This window comes from Amblyomma mixtum, chromosome 6 (genome assembly GCF_055824585.1).
Source record: "Amblyomma mixtum isolate Tamu chromosome 6, ASM5582458v1, whole genome shotgun sequence".
Classification (NCBI taxonomy): Eukaryota; Metazoa; Arthropoda; class Arachnida; order Ixodida; family Ixodidae; genus Amblyomma; species Amblyomma mixtum.
In genome coordinates, this window is record NC_143017.1 from 157,529,642 (window position 1) to 157,550,974 (window position 21,333).

The 21,333-nt window shown below is 47.0% G+C and overlaps 1 protein-coding gene across 2 annotated transcripts in view; it reads left to right on the forward strand.

The window, feature by feature from the left end:
* The first annotated feature begins 1,923 nt into the window (after positions 1-1,923).
* The window catches only part of LOC149340925 (ornithine decarboxylase-like), a 43,239-nt gene continuing 23,829 nt past the window's right edge, over positions 1,924-21,333 (forward strand). The window contains exons 1-3 of one of the 2 annotated variants that reach the window (XM_089549870.1): positions 1,924-2,250; positions 4,192-4,329; positions 5,844-6,109. In XM_089549870.1, the coding sequence (XP_089405996.1) occupies positions 2,055-2,250; positions 4,192-4,329; positions 5,844-6,109 (600 nt within the window). In that variant the 5' untranslated portion in view covers positions 1,924-2,054. Of the gene's footprint in view, positions 2,251-4,191; positions 4,330-5,843; positions 6,110-21,333 lie in introns of those variants that run through there. The other variant, XM_089549871.1, reaches the window with a different exon arrangement.

Sequence of the window (21,333 nt, forward strand, 5' to 3'; positions counted from 1 at the left end):
TCAGCCAGCGTCCGTTCCGGCGGACGCGGTTGTTGCGACGCGCGTCTTTACTATGTCTTTTACTCTGTCCTCTTATCTTTCAACTCTCTTCTATCTACACGTGGCAGCGGTGGTGGCTCGGCTTGAGCCAGTTGGCAGGCCCGTGCACTTTCCTTTTCGTCCTTCTCTCAGTCGCAACCAACCAACCAACCTTCATGCCCTTTCCCCCTCTGGCAGGCAGATGAATACACGCTCGCGGAGTATTCGAACGCGCTGCATATACATTCTTGTCAGGCCTGCGTCTCGTCGTGTCCGCGTACGCTTCTGCATCGTCCCGGATTTCAATGCCGCCACCGTCACAGCTGCTTAAGCCGAGCAATGGAGCCTGCGTTAGGCCCGTAAACATTTCATGCTTACTCTACTCTCGGTTACGGGACAGGCGCAATTTTTTTTTTATGTACTTAACACACAAGCTGAACAGCTGCCTGGAAAGGTACATCTGCTGGGATATAAATAACGCGTCGGAGCTCGTGTGGTTCTATTTGCATAGACTGCTTTCTGGTGCCATCGTGAGTAGGTGCTGTGTCATGTTATTTTCACATTCAGCGACCATGCGCGAACATACGCTTCTCACTAAAACTGCATGCAATATACAGTTTTCCATGCGCAGCCTAGATAGTAATCAAAGCGCGCATGTAGGCTTAGCTCCTGCGAAAAATCATAAGGTTGATGCAGTGTGCAGTTTTGCAGTTTTGTCAGAGAACAGCAAATGATTACTGCTTGTCCTTTCAATCTCAAGAAAAGGGGCTCGAAATCTCAGCAGTCTTCACAGAACTGTGCAGTTTGCGACTGAGATTTACAGAGTTTATGGAAGTTTTATAGAGACCACAGCAGGAGCAATGTGTCGTTGATCTCGGATACAAGAAGTGACGAATAGTATCGGAAAAGCAAGAGAAAAAAACACTCTTTGTAAACTCGTGCAGTTTTAGTCTCATCATTGTTGCCTGACAGTGTATTCTTCTCTTCGCGTAAAGTTCAAACGAAGACTGGCGACAGAAGTTTCTCCCCTTTTCTAGCAATCAGTATTAAGAACTGCTAAGTGTTCTAGCAATCAGTGCTCAGTACTGTTACATTTTCTAGCAATCAGTGTAAAGAACTGTTAAGTGTTCTAGCAAACAGTGTTCAGAAGAAGCAAAAGCGTAGTAAGAGCGTGACAAAGGGCAGCGTTGAAAGCGAAACTACTGCACATGGCCGATCCTTATAAAAATGGTCTATAGACAGTCTATTCGCTTTATATAGGCTCTATTGCCCTCCTATAGATATTTCTTTTTGTATATTCGTAGTCTATAAACTGTCTATAGAAAAAAGTTACTATAAGTGTATGGACATCAATCCTTAGATTGTCTATAGACTGCCTATAGTATTTGTATTGCCTATAGACTTCTCTATAGGATTTATCAATTGAGAGTCTATAGACTTTAGAGACAGTCTATAGACTGTCACAAAAAATTTTTGTGAAGGATGACCAACCAACGGCAGCAGTATGAAAAGTTAAGATACCTGTGACGAGTTTTTGCCGGCTGGCCCATCCGGTCATGTGGTGCGCATCGCCTACAATACTGGATCTCCGCCTTTCGCGTTGCCGCTGCGTGCACGTTGCGCGCAGACGGCAACCAGTCTGCGTCACCCTTGTAAGCGGTACAACAATCCGCACCTATCAGCGAAACATTAATTTTTTTCTTACTTTAAATGTGCGTTAAAGAGTTGTTGTCCCCCAGACTACCCGACTCAGAGAAGGCTATCCCATCTGCCATTATCCAGTCATGTGTCGACTAAAAGAGCTAAAAGAAACCGACTGGCGTGCCACGAAAACATCTTGACCTACTGTAGAAAAAGACAGAACACTTTAATTGGGATGGTTATCATTTTCCTTTTGCAGCACGAGCAATGCAGTTCAAGCAAGTTAGGCTAAAGATGCGCCTAGCCAGGTGCGTCCTCTTTATCATCATGCTTGCACTGAATGCGCCAGCAGCCGAGGGCCGAATAGCGACTAGCGGCGGTCACAACGACGGTGAATGCGAGAGCATCTACCTGCGCTACAACCAAGACCACGTGATGTGTCGGCAGCACACGAGCACATGTCAACCCATCGCAACCGGAATCGAAGACTCCGACAAGGACAAAATCCTGGCCGCTCACAACCGGTACCGAAACCAAATCGCTATCGGAAACACTACAAGGTTACCCCCTGCCGCCAACATGATGGAACTGGTGAGCGTATAGTACGATGATGCGAGTCGTAGTGATCCGGGTGCTCAGTTCGTTGCACACGCATCGTCACACTTCTCGTCAATAGAAATATGTTCCCTACCGCATACTCTTTTCCGTTGCTTTCTCGAATGCGCCTGTTGCCCGACACCAGCTACATAGATTATTTGCTCTTGGATGGTACCTTGTCCCTTCTCCACGTGATGTGCTTTCATCACTTCCTCCTTGCGTCCTTCCGTTCTGTAACTCAGTACTGTGCCCTACGTAAAGAATGAAGCAAGGAACACTACCGCCAATTGCATTAAGATGTGGTTTACTTAGCTCCAATAAGCTCCAATTCACGGTATGTTTACGTGCATTATTTGTTAAATTCGAACTGATTCTAGCACCATTTAACATTTTCTTATTGTTATTCCGATAAACGGGTACGCCGTGCTTACATATGGTTTTCTAGTGAAAAGAAAAGGGAAACCTTTAAAATCAAGCTTGGATTGTGGACATCGTGGAGTCAGTTATCTTCTCCTTGTCCTTTCTCGTTCACTTCACTTTACGTAGTTCGTTGCAGAGACGCTGAGGACATCTCCATCTAGTAATTGCTTTCAAACAAAACTCGATTCTCTGGCTTTTTGTGGCTATGTTGACATTGGTGCGATAGCAAAAGACGCATTTCTGGCTGAGAAATTTCAGTTTAGAACTTTTCCCCCTACTTGGTTCCAACTTCTGACGTCTGCAACGAAAAGGACTTCGTGACCCCCGTTTTGAAGGGAAGAGTGATCTAGCCTCTCCTCTGAGATCCATTCCCAACATTCGATGCCGACGTGCGCTGTTTAGTTGCTAAATCGGCCGCTGGTGGCGACACTTGTGTTTCGTTCTTTGGTCTTCTCTAGCTTTTAAAAGTTCGGTGAGGGTGAGCTCTTCGTAATTAGAACGTGGTACCTTATCGATGCAGGCAAACTTCAGTATCCTCAGTGTTCCTTTAAAGGAACAAACGGTTGATGCGGCAATCAGGGGGCGACATGAAGAAATGTTGCACCGTTGATTCGGGAGTATCCGCTAGTGAACGCTGTCACGCTGTGGAAACTGGCCCGAAATGCTGGAGACAGCGCGACAGTACGAAGATGTTTTCGCTAGAACATAACCGCAAGATTCGTTATAGCGACCTTTCTTAATACGAGGGCTTACTCGGGCTGGTTGGTGCATGTTGATTGAAGTGACTGAACAGCGCGAACAAACGGGACGGTATAGAACACAGCCACATGCGCTCTCTAGAAACCAAGTGATTTATAGCGATAGGGAAGGCATCAATATAAAGGATTTTTTTTTTTTACTTATTGGTGCTTTCTCTGTCGCAATAAATCATTTGTTTTCTAGTCAGCGCATGTGTCTATGTTCTGTTCCGTCCCGTCTGGCAGCGCTGTTCAGTCATTTCCGTCTTAATACTGCTGCTTGTATAACTAAGAGATTTAATATAACGGCAGTTTTAATATAACGGCATATCGGTGAGCTTGCTCGAATACATCATAACAAAAGGTTTAATCATGTAAAAGTGAGGACATTAAGAATACAATGCAACAGCACTGGCATTACATTTTCATTATTGGTTCTAAATGACTCGAGGCATGATAAGATCTCGAAATCACCCCTGAAAATAACGTTCAAGTAATCTCGCTGAAGCTGAGTCTAAATGTTGACATTATTTTAAAGGGCTTCTCTTAACAGCAAGATTTTCTAGGCGCCTTTACCGTTTTTTTTTTTCAACTATATTATCTGCACATTTTTCATAATTTTGTTCTTCGGCCTTCCTATCATCTAGTATATCAGTATCCGAACGTTGGATTTTATCTGGAATATGGTGTGTCATATACTGACAGAAACTAATAACTTCTTGTTTGTACTCTAGGACTCAGTTTCGAAAAAGGGATGAAAATCACACACTTCTTGCAGAAACCACAGGCGATGGCCCGAGCCCTACTTTGGACGAAGACGACCTGGTCTTGTCTTGCTTGTTCAACAGAGCCACATCTCGCTTCTGCCGCTACCGAAGTGAACCCGCCGATGGCTTCACAACCAAGAACTTCTCGAGTGAGCCTGCCCGCCTGCCTTTCAGCGAGATTTTGCTAAAACCTGAGTTTCTATGTCTAAAGCACTACAGAGCGTTTCGTTTTAAGTGAGTTCATCACAAGACTTCAACTTTCCTACAGTCAGGGAAACCGAAGGCATAATTATACAGACTACATATGTCCGTCGCCCCAAAATTTTCCTTCACTATTTGGTCAGAGTGCCGGCTGACCACTGGCGAAATCCGGTGCGCTTCTCTGTCCTGTCTCTGTGCCGCATTTTTTTAATTGTGCGTTATTGTAGTTCAGTCAATCAATAAATCTTTATTTCAACATTGTGGTATTGAGGGGCACACTCAAAAAACGAAGAGAAGGCTTGACGAGGAATGTGCCCCCTGTGCAAAGCGTCAGCGGTTATAGCGGTGGAATAAAAAAAAAATAAGGTAGCAAATGTATGCATTTTAAAATCAGGACAATATAAACACGATAAAAGCACCATATATCACTTCCTTAGCACAAAGCTATAGTATTATATTAAAGTAATATGTAGGTGCATCCATGAACAGTACAAAACAAAAATAAATTGAAGGAACATGGAAAGGACATGGAATTGAGACATGGATCCCCAAACTAGCCCTTACTCTTATCCGAGAGAGTTACTGCTTGCGTCTACCTGCAGGACACCAACCCGTTGCTATCACCTATTTTACTTATCCCTTTTAAGATATTTTTAAGTAAATCTTCTTCTCTGAACCTAGGTGTCTTTCGGAACAGTTATGCCTGAGGTGGTTTCCGGAGCGCGAACTTATACAAACAGCTGGGCAGAAGCACGTCTGTTAGAACGTCAAACTTTTATTGCTAGAACAAACTATGCGGCGGACTTCAAAGCTGTGTGTAATTCATGTAAGCTGTGTGTAAGCTTCCGCCAAAGAACTAAAAAAGGTTCCACGCAGGGCGTGTCAAAGGGTCGGCGGTCGAGCAAGCCTTGTCATTAAAGCCCTTCCATGCGATTGTTCAAACTGTTGAAGAGAGGCGGTGCACGTACCATGGCGAATAGGAAATATATCTGTTCAATATCTGTCGCTAGAGAAAAAATTAAGAGCAAAAGGTGTTTAGTAGTAACCACCCATTTGTTCTTGAAAAATTTATAGGCGCGGGTGAGGTACATTTTTTTATTTATTTTAAAAGCCTGAATGTATATAGTGTAAAAATTTATAAATCATCTGTGACGCCAAGAATGTTTACTGCTTTTAGTACTTCTCCAAACTTCTAAGGCCCCTGAGTTTGCTTCCTGACCTTACGTGCGACTTGTATGGCATCCCCAGCATTCCGAATTTCCGAACACGTACTAAATCCGTCCTCCTTCTCCCTTAAAGTTTTGAAGTGTCAGACCTACCACAAACAGACCAGCAGCGAACACGCTGCTCTAAAGATGCTCCATCTATAGAAGCTAAAAAGCGGAAGGACTTGCTTCCATACGGGTGGTATTCGCCTTGTACAGCCAAGGTTCGGCGTGCTTTCGTCTCAAACCTCGCGCAGGGGGCGTGGTCGAATCTGTGCTTCAGTCTGGCCTGAGCGCGGAGTTGACCTTGGAGCAGCCCGTCCGATCGACCAGCGGCCCGCTCTGTGTGGAGGTTGAGTACAGCAAGGGTCCCAACGTGGCCGGACAGCCAGACCGAGGCCTTTTCAAAATGATCATGACGCCGGTCAACAGGCCGGAGCGCCAGATGAACATCAACCTGTCTGGAGGCTCAACAAATGTCGTGATCAAACGAATCACCCTCAACTACAACGGCCCCGTACAGGTGATCCCCGGTTGCACCCAAAAGCGAAGAATTTGCAATAGAATGTCTCCAGTATGCACAGACGGTAGGAACATGAGCCATGTAATTCAGCGCCTTGCATTGGGAACATGAGCACAAAAATGAGGCAGATAAGTGACCGCAAGTGAGCTCACATTTATCGCGGCTTTTAGTGATAAAGCACTCATACGGTCGTCAGAGCCGTGCAAAAATCTCGCTTGCGCATCTTGCTCGTGCATCGCTCTTGACGTAGCAACTGTGACACTAGTGTCATGCCTACATATATCTTATGTGTGTACTTTGCTTCTTCATCGCTCGTTGTCATAGCAACTGTGACGCCAACAGGCAAGAATCTGGCCCGGGCCACGCCCAAAATTTTGCCGCGGCCGATTTGAACCAAAATCGAAGTCCAATTATATTTGAGCGTGCCCGATACGATGCCGATTTACGAATTTTGCTCGAGTCATTTCGAAAATTTCTCCCAGTCCACACCTAAAAAAGTATTTCATGGTTTTGTGATTTGACACATCTCATGCTATGGTGTCGTTTATGGCACCACCATTTACATTATCGAGCTTTCGCAAGTCACATATCGCTTTAAACGGAGTTCAGTGCCGGCTAATTTTTTTGGAATGTTGTCTCGGGATAGTGCTGTTCTTCACGTTCGAAACCAATGGCTCCCTTCATAAGAGCTGTATATGCATCACTGGCTCTTCTCACAACGAACTATAGTCGGCAACCACATACTTAATAGCCATGAAGTTTCCGAAGGTGAAGACAATAACAAATAAAGTTATTGTGAAAGCTGAAAAAAGATATTCATGGTCAGACGCGTATTTTTTAACCGCTGAAATAACGTATTAAGAATAAGAAATGCATTTCTGCAATGCATTCACAATTGATATTTTCAATTCATATTTTAAATGTTGAATACTTAAATATGTTTTCCTTTCTTACGCACTTTTTTTACTGCAGATCGGTTTCTCATTCTTCGTGCCAGGCGGGAGCCAAGCCCAATACGTCAACATTCATAAGGTTGCCATCTACGAGAAGGATTGCTTCGAGTGATGGGAATGGCAGATCCCATCGAGTATAAATGTCCTTCTTTTGTTCAGTTTGTTTACACTTGTTTGGTTTTTTTCTTGACAAATTTCACAGCTAAGTACAAAAACCCCCAGTTCCACCTCTCCGCAGAGAGAAATCGCATCGACTCGATTTTTTTTTTAAGCGACTACGGCATGCCTGAAAACCACCTAAATTAACGGTATTCATAAAATCAAGCACATATACACAAGGGCTCGCGCTGCTATCCATGTTGCGTGAGCTTGCAGCTTCCATCGATGTCGTGGTGATGTTTTACGTTTCGCTGGAAGTAAATATTTCCGTTGTAATGCCCTTCTAGCTGCTTGGTCCATGCTTGTACAATACTATATTGGAGAGAACGCAGCGAGCTATGAATGATACGACAACATTAATTAGATTAAAGAGAGCAGGTTGGATGAAGGAAATAACCCGAGTCAAGAATATATTGGCTGAAATCAAGAAGAAATTGATGTGTCAAGAGTGTGCCAGGCGGAGGACATATAAGCAATGGTCCCTTAATGTAACCGAGTAGATTCAAAGGGAAGGTGAACCTACACATGGTGCGCCACATCTGCTCAAGGCAGCCGGTAACGTCTACTAGCGAGGGGCTTTCTTCTGAGTCTCCACCTTCCCTGAATCCTGATGTGCCACGTACATCGACGGGTGCTCGACCATGAGGGGACGCTATCATGTTTCGCTCTCAAGGCGGAGCTGAAGCATTTCTCGAGATTTTTTTTTTTTTGGGGGGGGGGGGGGGAGGGAGAGGGGGGATGCCTTTATTTCTATTGAATGGGAGGTCTAAAACATATTGTAATTGTCGATGTGTCGTCTGTTCAATTGAGCCTTCACACTTCGTTGTTGTTATTCAATACAGCGAAAATACTGAGTCTCGCAGTGCATTTTCGCACATTCTATAGTTTTAATAAGTAACCACGAACTAGAACAGATAAGTACTTGACAAAATAAGCACTGCGATAATCGATCTCATTGATTTCGTTCATTTTGTAGCTCTTTGTTGTTTCTGCGCTGCACTGCGGAAAAGTTTTGTAAGCTTTACGGCATTGGATTTTGCCTGGAGCGAATCCCAGCTGTGACGCTCTCGTAGTTCATGATGCCAAAGCCTTTGACAATCTCTAGCGGGACCTGGAACAAAGAAGCGAGGGGAGAAGCCGCATGTTAAGCCAAGGTGCTTCAGTGATGCTGATCGTATGTTATAGGCTCTATAGCTCCCACTCGCAAGACTCTGATGAAGGAGCGCCAGTCAGACGGAAACAAGGTTTTAAAATCGCATATAAAAAAAGGAATCCAATCAGGCGTGATTATTAAGGCTCATGAAGAGTATAAGCCAAGCGTTTTGCAAAAATTTCTTGGTCAAAGGCCACCAAGGACATGCACGGCATGGCGCTGCCTTTTACCGGCAGAATAAAGAATTTTACAGAATTAGATAACGTGTTGTTAGGGTTGGAGTGGATTCATCTCACCATTACATTTATTTACTGGTGGTGACCACTGTGACCCTCCTCACTTGATACCGGCTTGTATTATCGATATGAATGTTTTTTGCAAAGAGAGCATCAGTTGAGAGTCCACTCTCTGTGGATCTTGTAGAGGGGAATTGCGTTGAAGATGATTGTTGTAGGATGCTTGTCTTTTAGAAGTACAGAAAGGTGGGCAAGTTGGTTATTACTATCCATGGTAAAACAGCGCGGAAAAAACACAGCGCTCGTGTTGTCGTGTTTGTTCCGTCCTCGTGTTTTTTCCGCGCTGTTTTGCCATGGATGCTTGTCTTGCAGATTCGAATTGCTCAATCACATTGCTAGAGGACACTTCTGGAGAGGTTAATTTTTATAACAATTAAAAGCACAAAGAGAGATACAAGCAAGGAGAAAACATATTTACACTTGACTGGCTCGTAGTTCTACGTGACGAAACCAGCCCTCGGTCCTGCCGAATAAGCTGGTTTTAAACCCTATGTCCCCGCCCTCGGTGGGGAGAATAACCAATGAGGTAACTGCGCAAACATCCACCCAATAAATTATTGGGGAAAGGAAAACATCACCAATCAACAATTCGGAAAGGACAACACAACCAATCAATGATTGGGGAAAAAAGGTAACTCATCGCGACAAACACTGTACACATATGTACACTTTCTACCATCACGATTTTGGAGAGTTATGCTTTCCTGCTGCGAGCTTCGCGAACACTCTCACTTCCCCATGATGCAGATTACTTCAACGTGCGGTTGACCCAAGTTCAAGGAAAGTCAGTTCAACCCATCTCTTCCGCATCGTCGCTCCTCATGCCTGCAGCTAGCGTGGCAATATCCTATTGACCGCGCTTCAAGCTGTCAACGCATGCCGTTGCAGACATGGGACAAAAGCCACGCACTGTGACGCGGATACCGCATCGCCGCAAGCCCGTGCACACAGGATGCGACATAATGAATCCGTCCCTGAAGGGAGTTTGACCTTTCCCGTAATCCTCCGCTATCCGGTGCCCCCCTTATCCCGCTGGGTTGAGTATGACCCTCCCCCTTCTCTGCGGTTGTGCGGATGGCCCAGAGAAAGAACGTATGGGGCATTCCACTAACGCGAACCGGATGCGGCAAATAATGTGCAGCACCGCGAACTTCACTCCTCCCAACCAAGAATGTCACACGGGCACTTGTTGCCAGTGGGACATTAAACTACATACACATACACGCACACGTACGCCGGCTGTCCAGTCAGTCCACCAACACGCACACATGCGCGCACACAGTGGTTATTTCAACACGCACACACAAAGCTGGAAACCAATCTGCACATTCCAGAATCCACCATGTCAGAACGGTGCCCCAAACTGGCAGAAATAACTTCTAGCCGCCTACATCTCGAAACAGAACATCATGTCTGTGTTGAGCCTTGTCCACCAAATTGGACCAAAATTCCGAATTTTCCGAGACAACGCCGGTTGCAAAGGCTGCCGCCGCGGTCGCATCAAAGGAGCTCACTGGCTCCTCGCGGGCCACGAAGATTGCTGCTGCCCTCGCGTCTGCATTCTCCCCTTCTTTGAATTTTACAGTAGGGTCAGGCCTCTCATCGGCTACTCTACATGCACTTTTGTATCAAGTTTCGGGTAGCGCTAGCTCTTCGTACATCGACGTTTGCTTCAAAGAAAATCATGTCGTCAAGCCTTCTTTTCTGACAATTACATTCACCAGCTTGCTTCCGCACTTCTGGTAACGAAACATACTCTCTCTCCTCCATGCTGATACCTAGAGGGGCAGATGCATTATCCGGATACCCCAGTTCTCTACCTGCCGCGAAACCCATTGCAGCAATCCCCGTTAGCTCGCAATATGCTGGCAAAACTTTTGCAGCTTCCAGATGTGCCTCAAGCTCTACTGGCGTCTCAGATTGGTCTCGAACAGGTTCGTGTGGAATTTCGAAATGTTCTTTAAAATCACCTCTCTCTGTTTCTTCATTTAGCCGCTTTCTTTCTGGCTGCTCTAACAGCGAGAGCGTTTCAGGTGTTATCAACTTGCCTACAACTTCAGGCGAATCTGCTGTCACTGCGCATATTGTGAGCACCGGCTGGCTAACCCCCTCATCTTTGACAGCTAGTTTACCGTCGCCTGCAAAGAGTGTTCCCGATATTGGCGCCTGCTCCACCTTTTCGTCGGGCGTTACTGCGGCCTCGGAGTTAGCGCCAACCTGCTCTGGCACAATGCTTAACTCGTGTTCACGAGCAATACACTCATGTACTTCTTGGGTCAGCTCTGACAGGCAGTGCTTCACAGGCGTGACTAACGCCCCTATGCCTTTAGCCATCGCTTCTGGCACGGCACACAATATTAAGACCCGCTGACTAACTTTTGCAGCTTTCACAGGTGTAGACATTGGAACACACATGAGATCAGCGTCCGCTACCTGGAGAACCACCCCTTCCTGTTTTGCTTCATCGGAGCACTCGCCCCTAGAAACTGATTGAATTGCTTCTCCTGTTAGCGTTATTTCGGTCCCCGAATCCACACAAATTTCAGTACTCTGACCTTTGGTATGCAAGTCGCCGCATGCCTGGTCCTCTGCCTTATCTGATTGACTGGCCTTATCAACAATCATCTCCGATTGAGGACATCGCTTATCAGGCAGCAGCATCTCCACATGGGCTACTCTTTTCCGCTCGTCTCTCCTGACCACAGGAACATATTGTTCTTGCTTCGAGTTCCGACAGTCAATCATTAAATGCCCAGATTTCATGCAATCAAAACATTGAACTGCAGCAAATGGGATCTCGCTAGCAACTTTCGCTCCCTGGTTTAATTTCGATTGCATCTGTGCAAGCTTTATCTTTTCTCGCTCAATTGCGAGTTTCAACTTGTCAATTTCAAGCAGCTGCTCTGCCTTCTGCTCAACCTACACGCGTCGCATAATACCCTCGCGATTATACCGCACGGCAGCCATCTCCACTTTCCGTGTTATGCATTAAATTAATTGCGATTACGTAAAGCAGATGAGAGATAGGCATTCCATCACTCGTCACCCCAGCGCAATAATTTTTGAGCTAGCATCAATAACAACGAAGTTATAGGCGATTAAAAATCACACTCCTCTTCTCCCCCTCAACTCGTACGCGCGGGGCACCAAAAAAAATAAAGAAAACAGCTATGGGACTGTGCCCCGCCCATGAATACGTCAATCGCTGACGTTCTGTTTGCGACTTCCGGTTGTCGCACCCAGCACCCCAGCAGCAGCATCGGCAGCGTCTCTACTCGTCTTCCTGGATTGCGGCACGCGTCGGGTTTCTTTGCTTGTCACTGCGACAAAGGCACTGCGAGTGGTTCCCGAACTCCCGAGAGAAAGAGGCGGCAGAGGTAAATTGAAAACATATGCGTGAAGGCAATGCCCTGGCTCCCACTTGCCCGAGGGGGTCGCGCGGCGGCTCGACCAGACGATTTTCACGGCTACCGGAAAAGTGCCCGTGACATCGTGGCTGCCGTGGCTCCAGCGAATGACAACGTGTGGTGGCCTGCCGACGTCACGGGACTTGCTTTTCGTTGCTTTTAGATGATGCTGTGTCGAAAAGCAAAGAACGTGCTTTGGGCTGTGCATTCCGAGAGGGGCTGATGATCATTATTCCCTTTGACACATGGGATAGAAACACATTCTTGAACACGGCTCTCTGCGCCTTTGGTGTCAGGTTCAGACATGGCAATGGCGGAGAGGCTGGGTTTATCGCTCTATTTTTCTACTTCCGGATTTCCCTGATCGGCAGCACGCTCACATGGGATTTTTGCGAATAAAGCGATTGAATGAAAGATCTCCGCCACCGGATAGATCCCTGAGTAAAAAGGAGTCGTACGACTAGAGAAGACTGCAAGCTCGAAATTTCTTCCCGCCCCTGTGGAGGAGTTGGACGGGTGCCAGAGGGCGGAAGAGGGGCGGTGCAGAAACCGAAATTTGTAAATTTTGCGGCCACGTGGCAACATTAGATCACATAATTTCGAGATGCGTTCGTGCCCCAGGGCGCAACGCGATTAACAATAGCGATGAATGGGAGACCACACTGAGAAGCGCCGACGAAAAAACTCAGCGCTTCGCCGTCCGCCTGGCGGCCGAGGCTGAAGCCCTTTGCTCCTAGACGGGATCGGATGTCATCCGGCCGCAGTGCGACAGACTGCCTCCCCGGACGCCTGCGTGCGGACCCTGAGGTGGCTACCGCGCAGTATTCGGCGTAAATAAATGTTCTTCCTCCTCCTCCTCCCAAGGCACGTACAGGGTCAATCACACTTAGAGGGAACACGGCTCCGCGTGGCTGAGCACACGTGGAGCACTACTGCGACCAAGCCGGTGGCAAACCCGTGCAAAGGGGCAGATGACACGAAGCACCACGTTGAGGTCCCTCTTATCGTGCGTCACTCTGCATTGATCATGAACGGGTTAGATGCAATGGCACTCCGCAGGTACGTGGCCACGCGGAGCCGTGTTCCCTCTAAGTGTGATTGACCGTGTACGTCCTCGGCAGCGGTCGCTATCAGGTACTCTTGTTGCTGTTCGCCCAGGCCGCCATCTTTGTGCCGTAAGCGCAGATTTCGGCTCAGACGGTGAACAGCCTCCCCATCAACTACTGGTGCCGGCCGCCGTCGGAATACTCGTACATGTCCACGGCGCTGTGGTTCAACTCCAGCATTCCGCGTCGGCCCGACGGCCGCTACAGCCACTGCTCACGCTACGACTGGGCGCGCACTGCAGCCTCCAAGCACAACGCCACCGAGGTGCCCTGCGAACACTGGGACTGCGTCAGGAACTAGCACGGCTACTCCATCGTTAGTGAATGGGACTTGGTGTGCAACCGAGCCTGGTTTGTGCACTGGTCCCACGCTGCCTTCCTGACTGGCAGCGCTGTCTGCGTGCCTCTGATTGGATTCGTGTCTGACAGGCTGGGACGCCGGCCCGTGCTGTACGTGTTTGTTTTCATGTTGTTCAGCTCCGCAGTGTCTCAGTGCTTCGCGCAATCGTTTGAGACGTTCGTGATACTGCGATTCTTGTTTTCGGCATCGGCGAGCGTACTGGAAGTCACCACGAGCATCCTCGTGTTTGAATCGACACCACCAGGTAGACGTGAGGCGTTCGTGGCGCTCGCCATCTGCATCCCAACGGCCGTGGCATTTCCGTACGTGAGCGCAGTGAGCATCATCGCTTTCGACTGGAGAGCCCTTCACCTCGCAATAGCTGTGCCATCGGTATTGCTTATTGCATTGGTCTACCTGACGAGTGAGTCGCTGCAGTGGCTTCTAGTGCACGCCAGATACGAAGAGGCCGAGCAGGTGGCACTTTGGGCCACTCGACTGAACAAGGACGATGCCAGAATGGTCAAGGAACGCTTGCAGGCGGTCATCGACGTGCTGACGTCTGGCGATAAGAAGAAAGGCAGGGAGACACCTCACTTCTACCGCCTCTTCACCGGCACCATGCGCTGTCGCTGTTTCGTCATATTTGGCTGCTGGTTCTTCTTCTACGTCGCTTACTTCAGTCCCAACCTGGAGCTCGCCGCAGGCAGCCTGCACGACATCTCAGGGGTTTCCGCTATCTTGAACGTCGTGGCTATGATAGCGGCGTGCTTCATTATAACACTATATGGCCAACGCTACCCCGCCGTCATTCTCTCACTTCTGTCTTCTGCTTGCATAGCTACTCAGGCAGTGCTCACGCTTTACGCACTTCTACCGCCGCTTGCCTGGACTATCACGGCGGGTTACACACTCTTCAACATGGCCTACGTTCCCCTCTACATACTCACTGTGGACATTTTTCCCATGCAGGCGCGATGCAGCGGGCTTTCTTTCGCTCATATGTGCGGTTCTCTGGGCAAAGTCACGCGGTGTTGATTAAGTACGTCGACAAGCTGATGCCACCCAATGTGCAGACGCTGCAAAGAGCGACCATCGCATTGGGTGTAGCGATATTTTTCATTGGCCTCCTATTTCTGCCAGCACATTTCAGTGTGGAATCAATGGAAGAGCGCAAGGAAAATATCTTTGCTCAAAGGAAGCGGAGCTTGCACGGCGGTGCCAAGTAGGGCGGCAGTAACCGCTGGTGGGACCTTCAGAGCTATTACTCTGGACATTTACGAAAAGAACCCTCGGCTGCATGGACTCTGGTGCCAAAACATCCCGCTTGGTCCGTGCGAACTTACCATTAATCTGCATTTACTTTGCTTTTAATTAGCTCTGGTTGCACACATGCCTGGAGCTGCGCGTGCATGGTCTTTATATTGCTTTATAGTACTGGCGTTTCCACTAACCTTTTGTGGCGCGTTTGTCCAGGGAGTGAATGGAATGTGTTATCTTTTGTGCTCTTTGTTATTCACTCTATGCGTATTTTTCTGTGATAATTTTGATGATCAATGAAATCAATCATGAGATCATGCGTCGAATGAACCATTTTGTTTTCGTAGTTATGCTTGATTCTTGAGCTGAAATCGCTTTGGCTTGTTTTTAGCTTCTGACGTTCTGATATTGTTCTCCTTCGATTAAGCAAGAGCTCTTAGATGTCAGATATTTGTTGTTGATGGATGAATACCTTTGTTTTTTGTTAAGGTCCCTCACAAAACAGTAGCTGTTATGTTTTCATTGAAACGGGGCCTCCATGTCTATTTTATTCTATGCTCGAACCAAACCGCACTACCTGTTAAACAAGAGCAAATTTTTTGGCATAATTTTTGGCAAGAAATCGCATGTCTTCCACACATGAACAACCTTAAAAATAAAGCTTCTGATGCCCTTAATGCCCTAAAAGTTCTGTCAAGAAAACGATGGGGGTCCGGTAGAGCAAGCCTTTTGCAAATGTGTGGCTCTGGCTCTCTGGTTCGCTCTAAGCTAGGCTAAGGGTGCGTAGTACATGGTTCAGCACGAGCATCCTGCTTGAAACGATTGGACCCTGTTTCTAACCTTGATCTGCGATATCCGCTGCTCCTAGGCGGACGATCACTACCATATGTACGATCTCAGCGATTCCTGGGTGTTGTAATCGACTATAATCTGTCATGGACACCTCAGATAAAAAAACTCCGCGAGAGGATCACTGCAGCATCGCAAGTGTTTAGGTTCATGGCGGGAACAAGGTGGGGTAGCAACTGCCGGTCAATGCTTCTGCTTGAAAAAGCCTACGTTGAAGGAACCTTGCGCTACTGTCTACCAGTGTTTCAAAGATTATCTACATCAAGCAATAAGTCTCTCGTTGCTGCACGGAACAACTGCCTGCGAATATGTCTTGGCCTCCTAAAGGGTTCCTCTGCATCAGGAACAGTAGCGGAGGCAGGATGTCTCCCACTAGAGGTGATTGCCGCCCAGGAAACTATGCGTACCCATCTCCGCCATGTTCTTCAAGGGAAGAAGCACTTCCTGCACCGTGTCCACCTAACTCACAGCAACTCTAGCTTTGGCCAGGCAGTGCAGCTCCTGCCCATCCCTGCTATTAATCAGCCACAGAAACTACTACCTCTGGCCTTTCCTCCATGGACACTCTCTCCTCTAAAGGTGAAGAAGTTTGTTCCAGGTGTGAATGCAAAGAGCCGCATGCCACAGGCAGCGCTTCTGCAAACTACTCTCGCCTACTTAACGGAGGAATATAGGCAGCACACTCATATCTTCACCGATGGTTCAACTACTAAAGAAACCTCTTCATGTGGCCTTTATGTGCCCTCAACAGGCCATGCCCTTTCTTACCGGCTGCAGCGGAGGACATCCTCTACGACAGCTGAGCTTCACGGTATTAAGGAAGCTGTTTCTTACATCCTGCGCCGAACCGCCGGCCGTTGGGTTATCTTCACAGATTCGAAAGCATCTCTGCAGATCCTGGCCAACCTGCTGAAGAAAACGAATCACCAGCCAGTTTCCGTGGACATCGGATATCTACATCATTTAGCTATTGCCGCAGGCCACTGCATAACATTTCAATGGGTACCTGCTCACTGTGGCATTCAGGCTAATGAAAAAGCAGATGAAGCGGCCCGTAAGGGCCATCAACATCGGAGATACATTAGAACTTTTTTCACGAAATCTGATGCGTCCCAGATGGCTATAAGTTTTGCTTCCGAAGAAACGTATCGGCTTTGGAGTTTGCCGACACATCAGTACCAATTTCTTCACTCAATCGACCCACATCTTAGATCAAGGCTCTCACCCCGAATTCCTCGACATCTGGAAACACTTTATCATCGACTTGGTTTGGTTTGGTTTATGGGGTTTAACGTCCCAAAGCGACTAAGGCTATGAGAGACGCCGTAGTGGAGGGCTCCGGAAATTTCGACCACCTGGGGCTCTTTTAACGTGCACTGACATCGCACAGTACACGAGCCTCTAGAATTTCTCCTCCAAAGAAATTCTAGCCGCCTTCGTCTGAATGCTGCATATACAAACGGCCTACGATACCGTTTTAGACAAATGAACAGTCCGCACTGTGACAACTGTGCCGCGATAAAAACTGTGGAGCATATCTTGCTTGAGTGCCCTGCGTAGGCTAACGAGCGTGCGTACTATGAACATTGCATGCAGAAGCTCTGCTCAGTGCCCCTAACAATGGACAAAGTTTTAGGTCCCTTAGCCTACCTTAGGCAACAGAGACTTGCAATGAACATTCTATTCACATATTTAAAAGACATTGGACATCTCGATAAGCTTTAAATTCACTTGCACGTTATCTTCATGCATTCTTCATGCAGTGAACTTCGTCAGCCCATTTGACGGACTATGCACTCCATCATTCCATAGCTTACATCATTACTCGCCATTGCATCCTTAGTACCCATTTCATGGCCGCATTTTATCTTCGTTTTTTTTTTACCTTTTCCACTCTGCTCTCCTTCTGTCTTTATCTCCCAAATTCCCCTCCCTACGCAGAGTAGCATGCCAGCGATTTTTAAACGCCGGCTAAATTCTCTGCTCTTCATTAAAGAGTCTCTCTGTCTCTCTCTATCTCTCTCTCTCTCTCTCTCTCTCTCTCTTGGTCTGCGCCTATCATTTGGGCACACAGAACATCTCCGTTAACCGCCTTTGCTCTGAAGCATTAGCAATGAGCCCTATCTATAAAGAGGCCATGTCAGTGCGATTCTTCGATCCTCTATGGAGGATTGAATAATCGCATTGACATGCACATACGTCCTAAAAATTCGTTCTCTCCCGAAACCTCTCTTCCATCCCATTGTCCCCACGTGCCCATCCAAAAGGTTATTCAACAACAAAGCACATTTTATCAGGTCGTTACTACTTCTCTTTGACGATAAATTCGAAGCGTTAGCGGTACTATATGCTTTACCTAACATGGCACCGAGACAAGACCATTTGCCGCCCTGGTACAGCATCCCTACAGCATGTGACTTCACATTAACACATTTACACAAAACGCAAACGCCAAAGGAGCACGTACTACAAGAAATCTTCGCACTGCAAGCGAAATATACCTACACTGAATTTTATACTGATGGCTCAAAGACATAAATGCATGTTAGAAGTGCACTAATTGAGGTAAAAGCGAAAAAAAAATGATACGACTGCCGCTCTGTGCCTAGGTTTCTGACTGCCGAGTGTTATCCCATCGTTATGGCTGTGCAGCAAACAGTGAAAGAAAACATTCCCTGATTCTGCGCAAAGCACTGCACCCTAGAAATGCTGCTGAACCCTTAATAGCCATCATCACACATAATATAGCTAAAGTAACAAGAGAAAAACATAGCATTAAAAAATACTGCTGGGTCCCTAGCCATGTTGGAATTCGGGGTAATAAGAAAGCAAATCCATGCGCTGCACAAGCCCGATTTGGTCAAATAAAACAAGTGAACATACCGCACAGGGATTGTTCTCAGTCTGTATATAGTAAACTGACTAATAAGTGGAAGGCTGCATGTGAAGATCAAGGAAACAACAAAACTGCTCTCTTTAAAGCCAATTTTAGTATAATCGAAACCATTTAGACATCAAGAACGTTTTACAGAAGTTATTTTTTGTCGTCTACGCATTGGACACACTCACCTTATACACAACTTCTGACTTTCCTTTCTGTCTCTCCGAACTTACCTCTCTGCGTAATGTGTGGTGAGCTCACTATAAACCACATTTTAATCTCGTTCACAGAACTTGAAGGACTGCGCAAAAAATATTTTCATCTTTTTACAACGAATACATCCCGTTACACACCATGTTTCGTGGCTTTAGAAAGGCTCAACCTACTGAGGTTGCCGTGAAGTTGCGTCTCATCGACTTTGATGGAGAAGCTATTAGGGATGTCGGCAGTGCAGCATGCATTGTCATTTTATGTCACGCTAGAACGCTGCGATATATTGCGAGCTGTGAAGACATCATCGGGATGTAACCTGAGTACGATGGCTCCACAGTCCCGCCGCGGCGCTTTTGCGGGAGTTCCCAGCAGATCGCAGGCGGCCATAACAGACACTGCTCATCTGCCAGCTGCTTCGCTGGAGCGGCAGCAGCTATTTTAGAGGCCATTACTCTGTTGTTTCCGGTTGTCATAACAAGCACGTGCGTTTGCCTAGACCTGGAAACAGCTGCCGCCCGTCCGTATATCTACATGCCGCGGAGCCAGGGCGTGCAGGGCGTCCCTTCGGCGTGCATTTCTCACATCTCACGAGTGGACTTTAAACTGGACTGATTTTTCAAACGTTATCACCTAGCCGAGCAGAGAGTGCCCTCAGCTATCAGCGGAACGACTTATACATATTCGTGCCGTCGTCAGGTGGCGTTCTCGATGATCGTATTGGGCCTGCACATTATACCGGCTTCATTATTCTGTATTATTTAGTAATGATAGTAATAGTAGTAGTGGTAGCCGCTGTGTAGTAGTCGCACAAGTAATGTTGTTTCAGAACTATAAATAAAAAGGGGTCTAACAATTATCCGAAGTTAGTCAAATTTGGTGACATACTCGAGAAAAGCCGCGTAGGCCTGAACTTGATCACGCGTGTACAATCTTTGCCAAAAGTCACCAAGCAAAAGAGTTTGTTTCGTAGCCGTGTACAGTAGCACTTATAGCACTCCTTAAGCTCTAATTGCATGTAAGGTAAAAAGAACTCTTATCGTCACTGTTTGTCACCTTTTGGCACTTTAAAAGTGCCCTAAGGGCACCACTATGCGGTTGAAGAGCCAATACGTTTCATGTTTACTTGAGGCAAAGGCAGTACACGAACACCGCACATTAGATGTAGCTTCGAATGTGCTTTCTGAGCAACATTCTTATTTTCTGATACAGTCTTTCGGCCTGGTGATAGGTTTGCTTAAAAAGAATTTCTTCAAATGATTCCAAGCTTTTCATTTGTTGCTCTTGATCTTGTTAGCACGCTTTCACGTGAGTGAAAGCCCGATCAGAGGAGGAAGCTAGTACACATGCTTTCACTGTTTCCTTCATCAGTTATCGGAAATGGAGCCGTAAGGATGTCCACCATAAAAGGCTTGTGCGTTAGTTTCGTGCCTGCAGCAGTTTGTCATGAAAAGTAGAAAGCTGCTAGTGTAGCAAGCTCTCAGGAGTCTACTCACTGCAAATATGTGAACAATAGAACAGCCTGATTTGGAAGCCGGAGGTAAAAATATAGCACTGATGTACTGGAAACCAAATAATGAGAGAATGAACCAGACGAACGCGTATCGAAGTTAGTGGCGAAGTGCACCTGATTCGTCACGTTCCAGGCACAAAAACCAGTACCACACCAGGCACCCGACGCCGCTCTTATTGAATATTTATGCCGCAGCAGCAGCATGAACCGGTTATACGTAGTGTTCTTGAGAGAAATCAACAAAGCAAAATATGTCCTCTGCTTTTAAATAAAAGTGAAAGAACGCTGGATCAAAAAAACAAAAAGAGGACAGAGGGCAGGAGCTTCCAGTGCGAAAACATCCGGTTTCCTTTTTTTGAGCCTGCAAGTTGGCTAAATAAGGCGCCGTTCAAAGAAAACAGTGGATTCACTGTGCTTCACAGGAGCTGCACTCGTCAGTTTCGCTATCGTTAGTTTCATTGCCTCTTTATGAAGCAATATATGCACAGCATGCCCATTCTTGTAGCCGCAGGCTCCATCGAGCAAGCCGCCCCGAGGGATCTTTCAGATTCGCCAGCCAATGGAGTGCATATTGCAACCGCGCAAAACGACGCAGGAGGAAGAGAGGAAAGCACAGGACAAGACGCTGAACTTCAACTAAAGTTTACTACAGGAAAACCACATTTATACAGGAATCGTAATCACACCTGATAAACAGCCAACACCATCAAATATGTCCATTGTCAACCACCAACTAGCCCGCCTTCACTTGTTACATGTCCTACACTCGCCAGCCGACACAGTGAATGATGATTGCGCACAACCCGAAATGGCCGGCCATACAGGTACGGACGAAATTTCGTAACGGCCCACACCACGGCCAGGCATTCCTTTTCCGTGGTGGCATAGTTGACTTCGGAACGGGATAAAGTGCGACTGGCGTAAGCAATCAGGCGTTCTAGACCATCCTGCCACTGAACAAGGACCGCACCGAGACCAACGTTACTGGCATCAGTGCGCAGTTCTGTGTCGGCCTCCTCGTCGAAGTGGCCAAGGACACGCGTACATTGAAGGTGGGACTTGAGTTCCGTGAAGGCTCTTTTTAGAGCGCAGCTCTT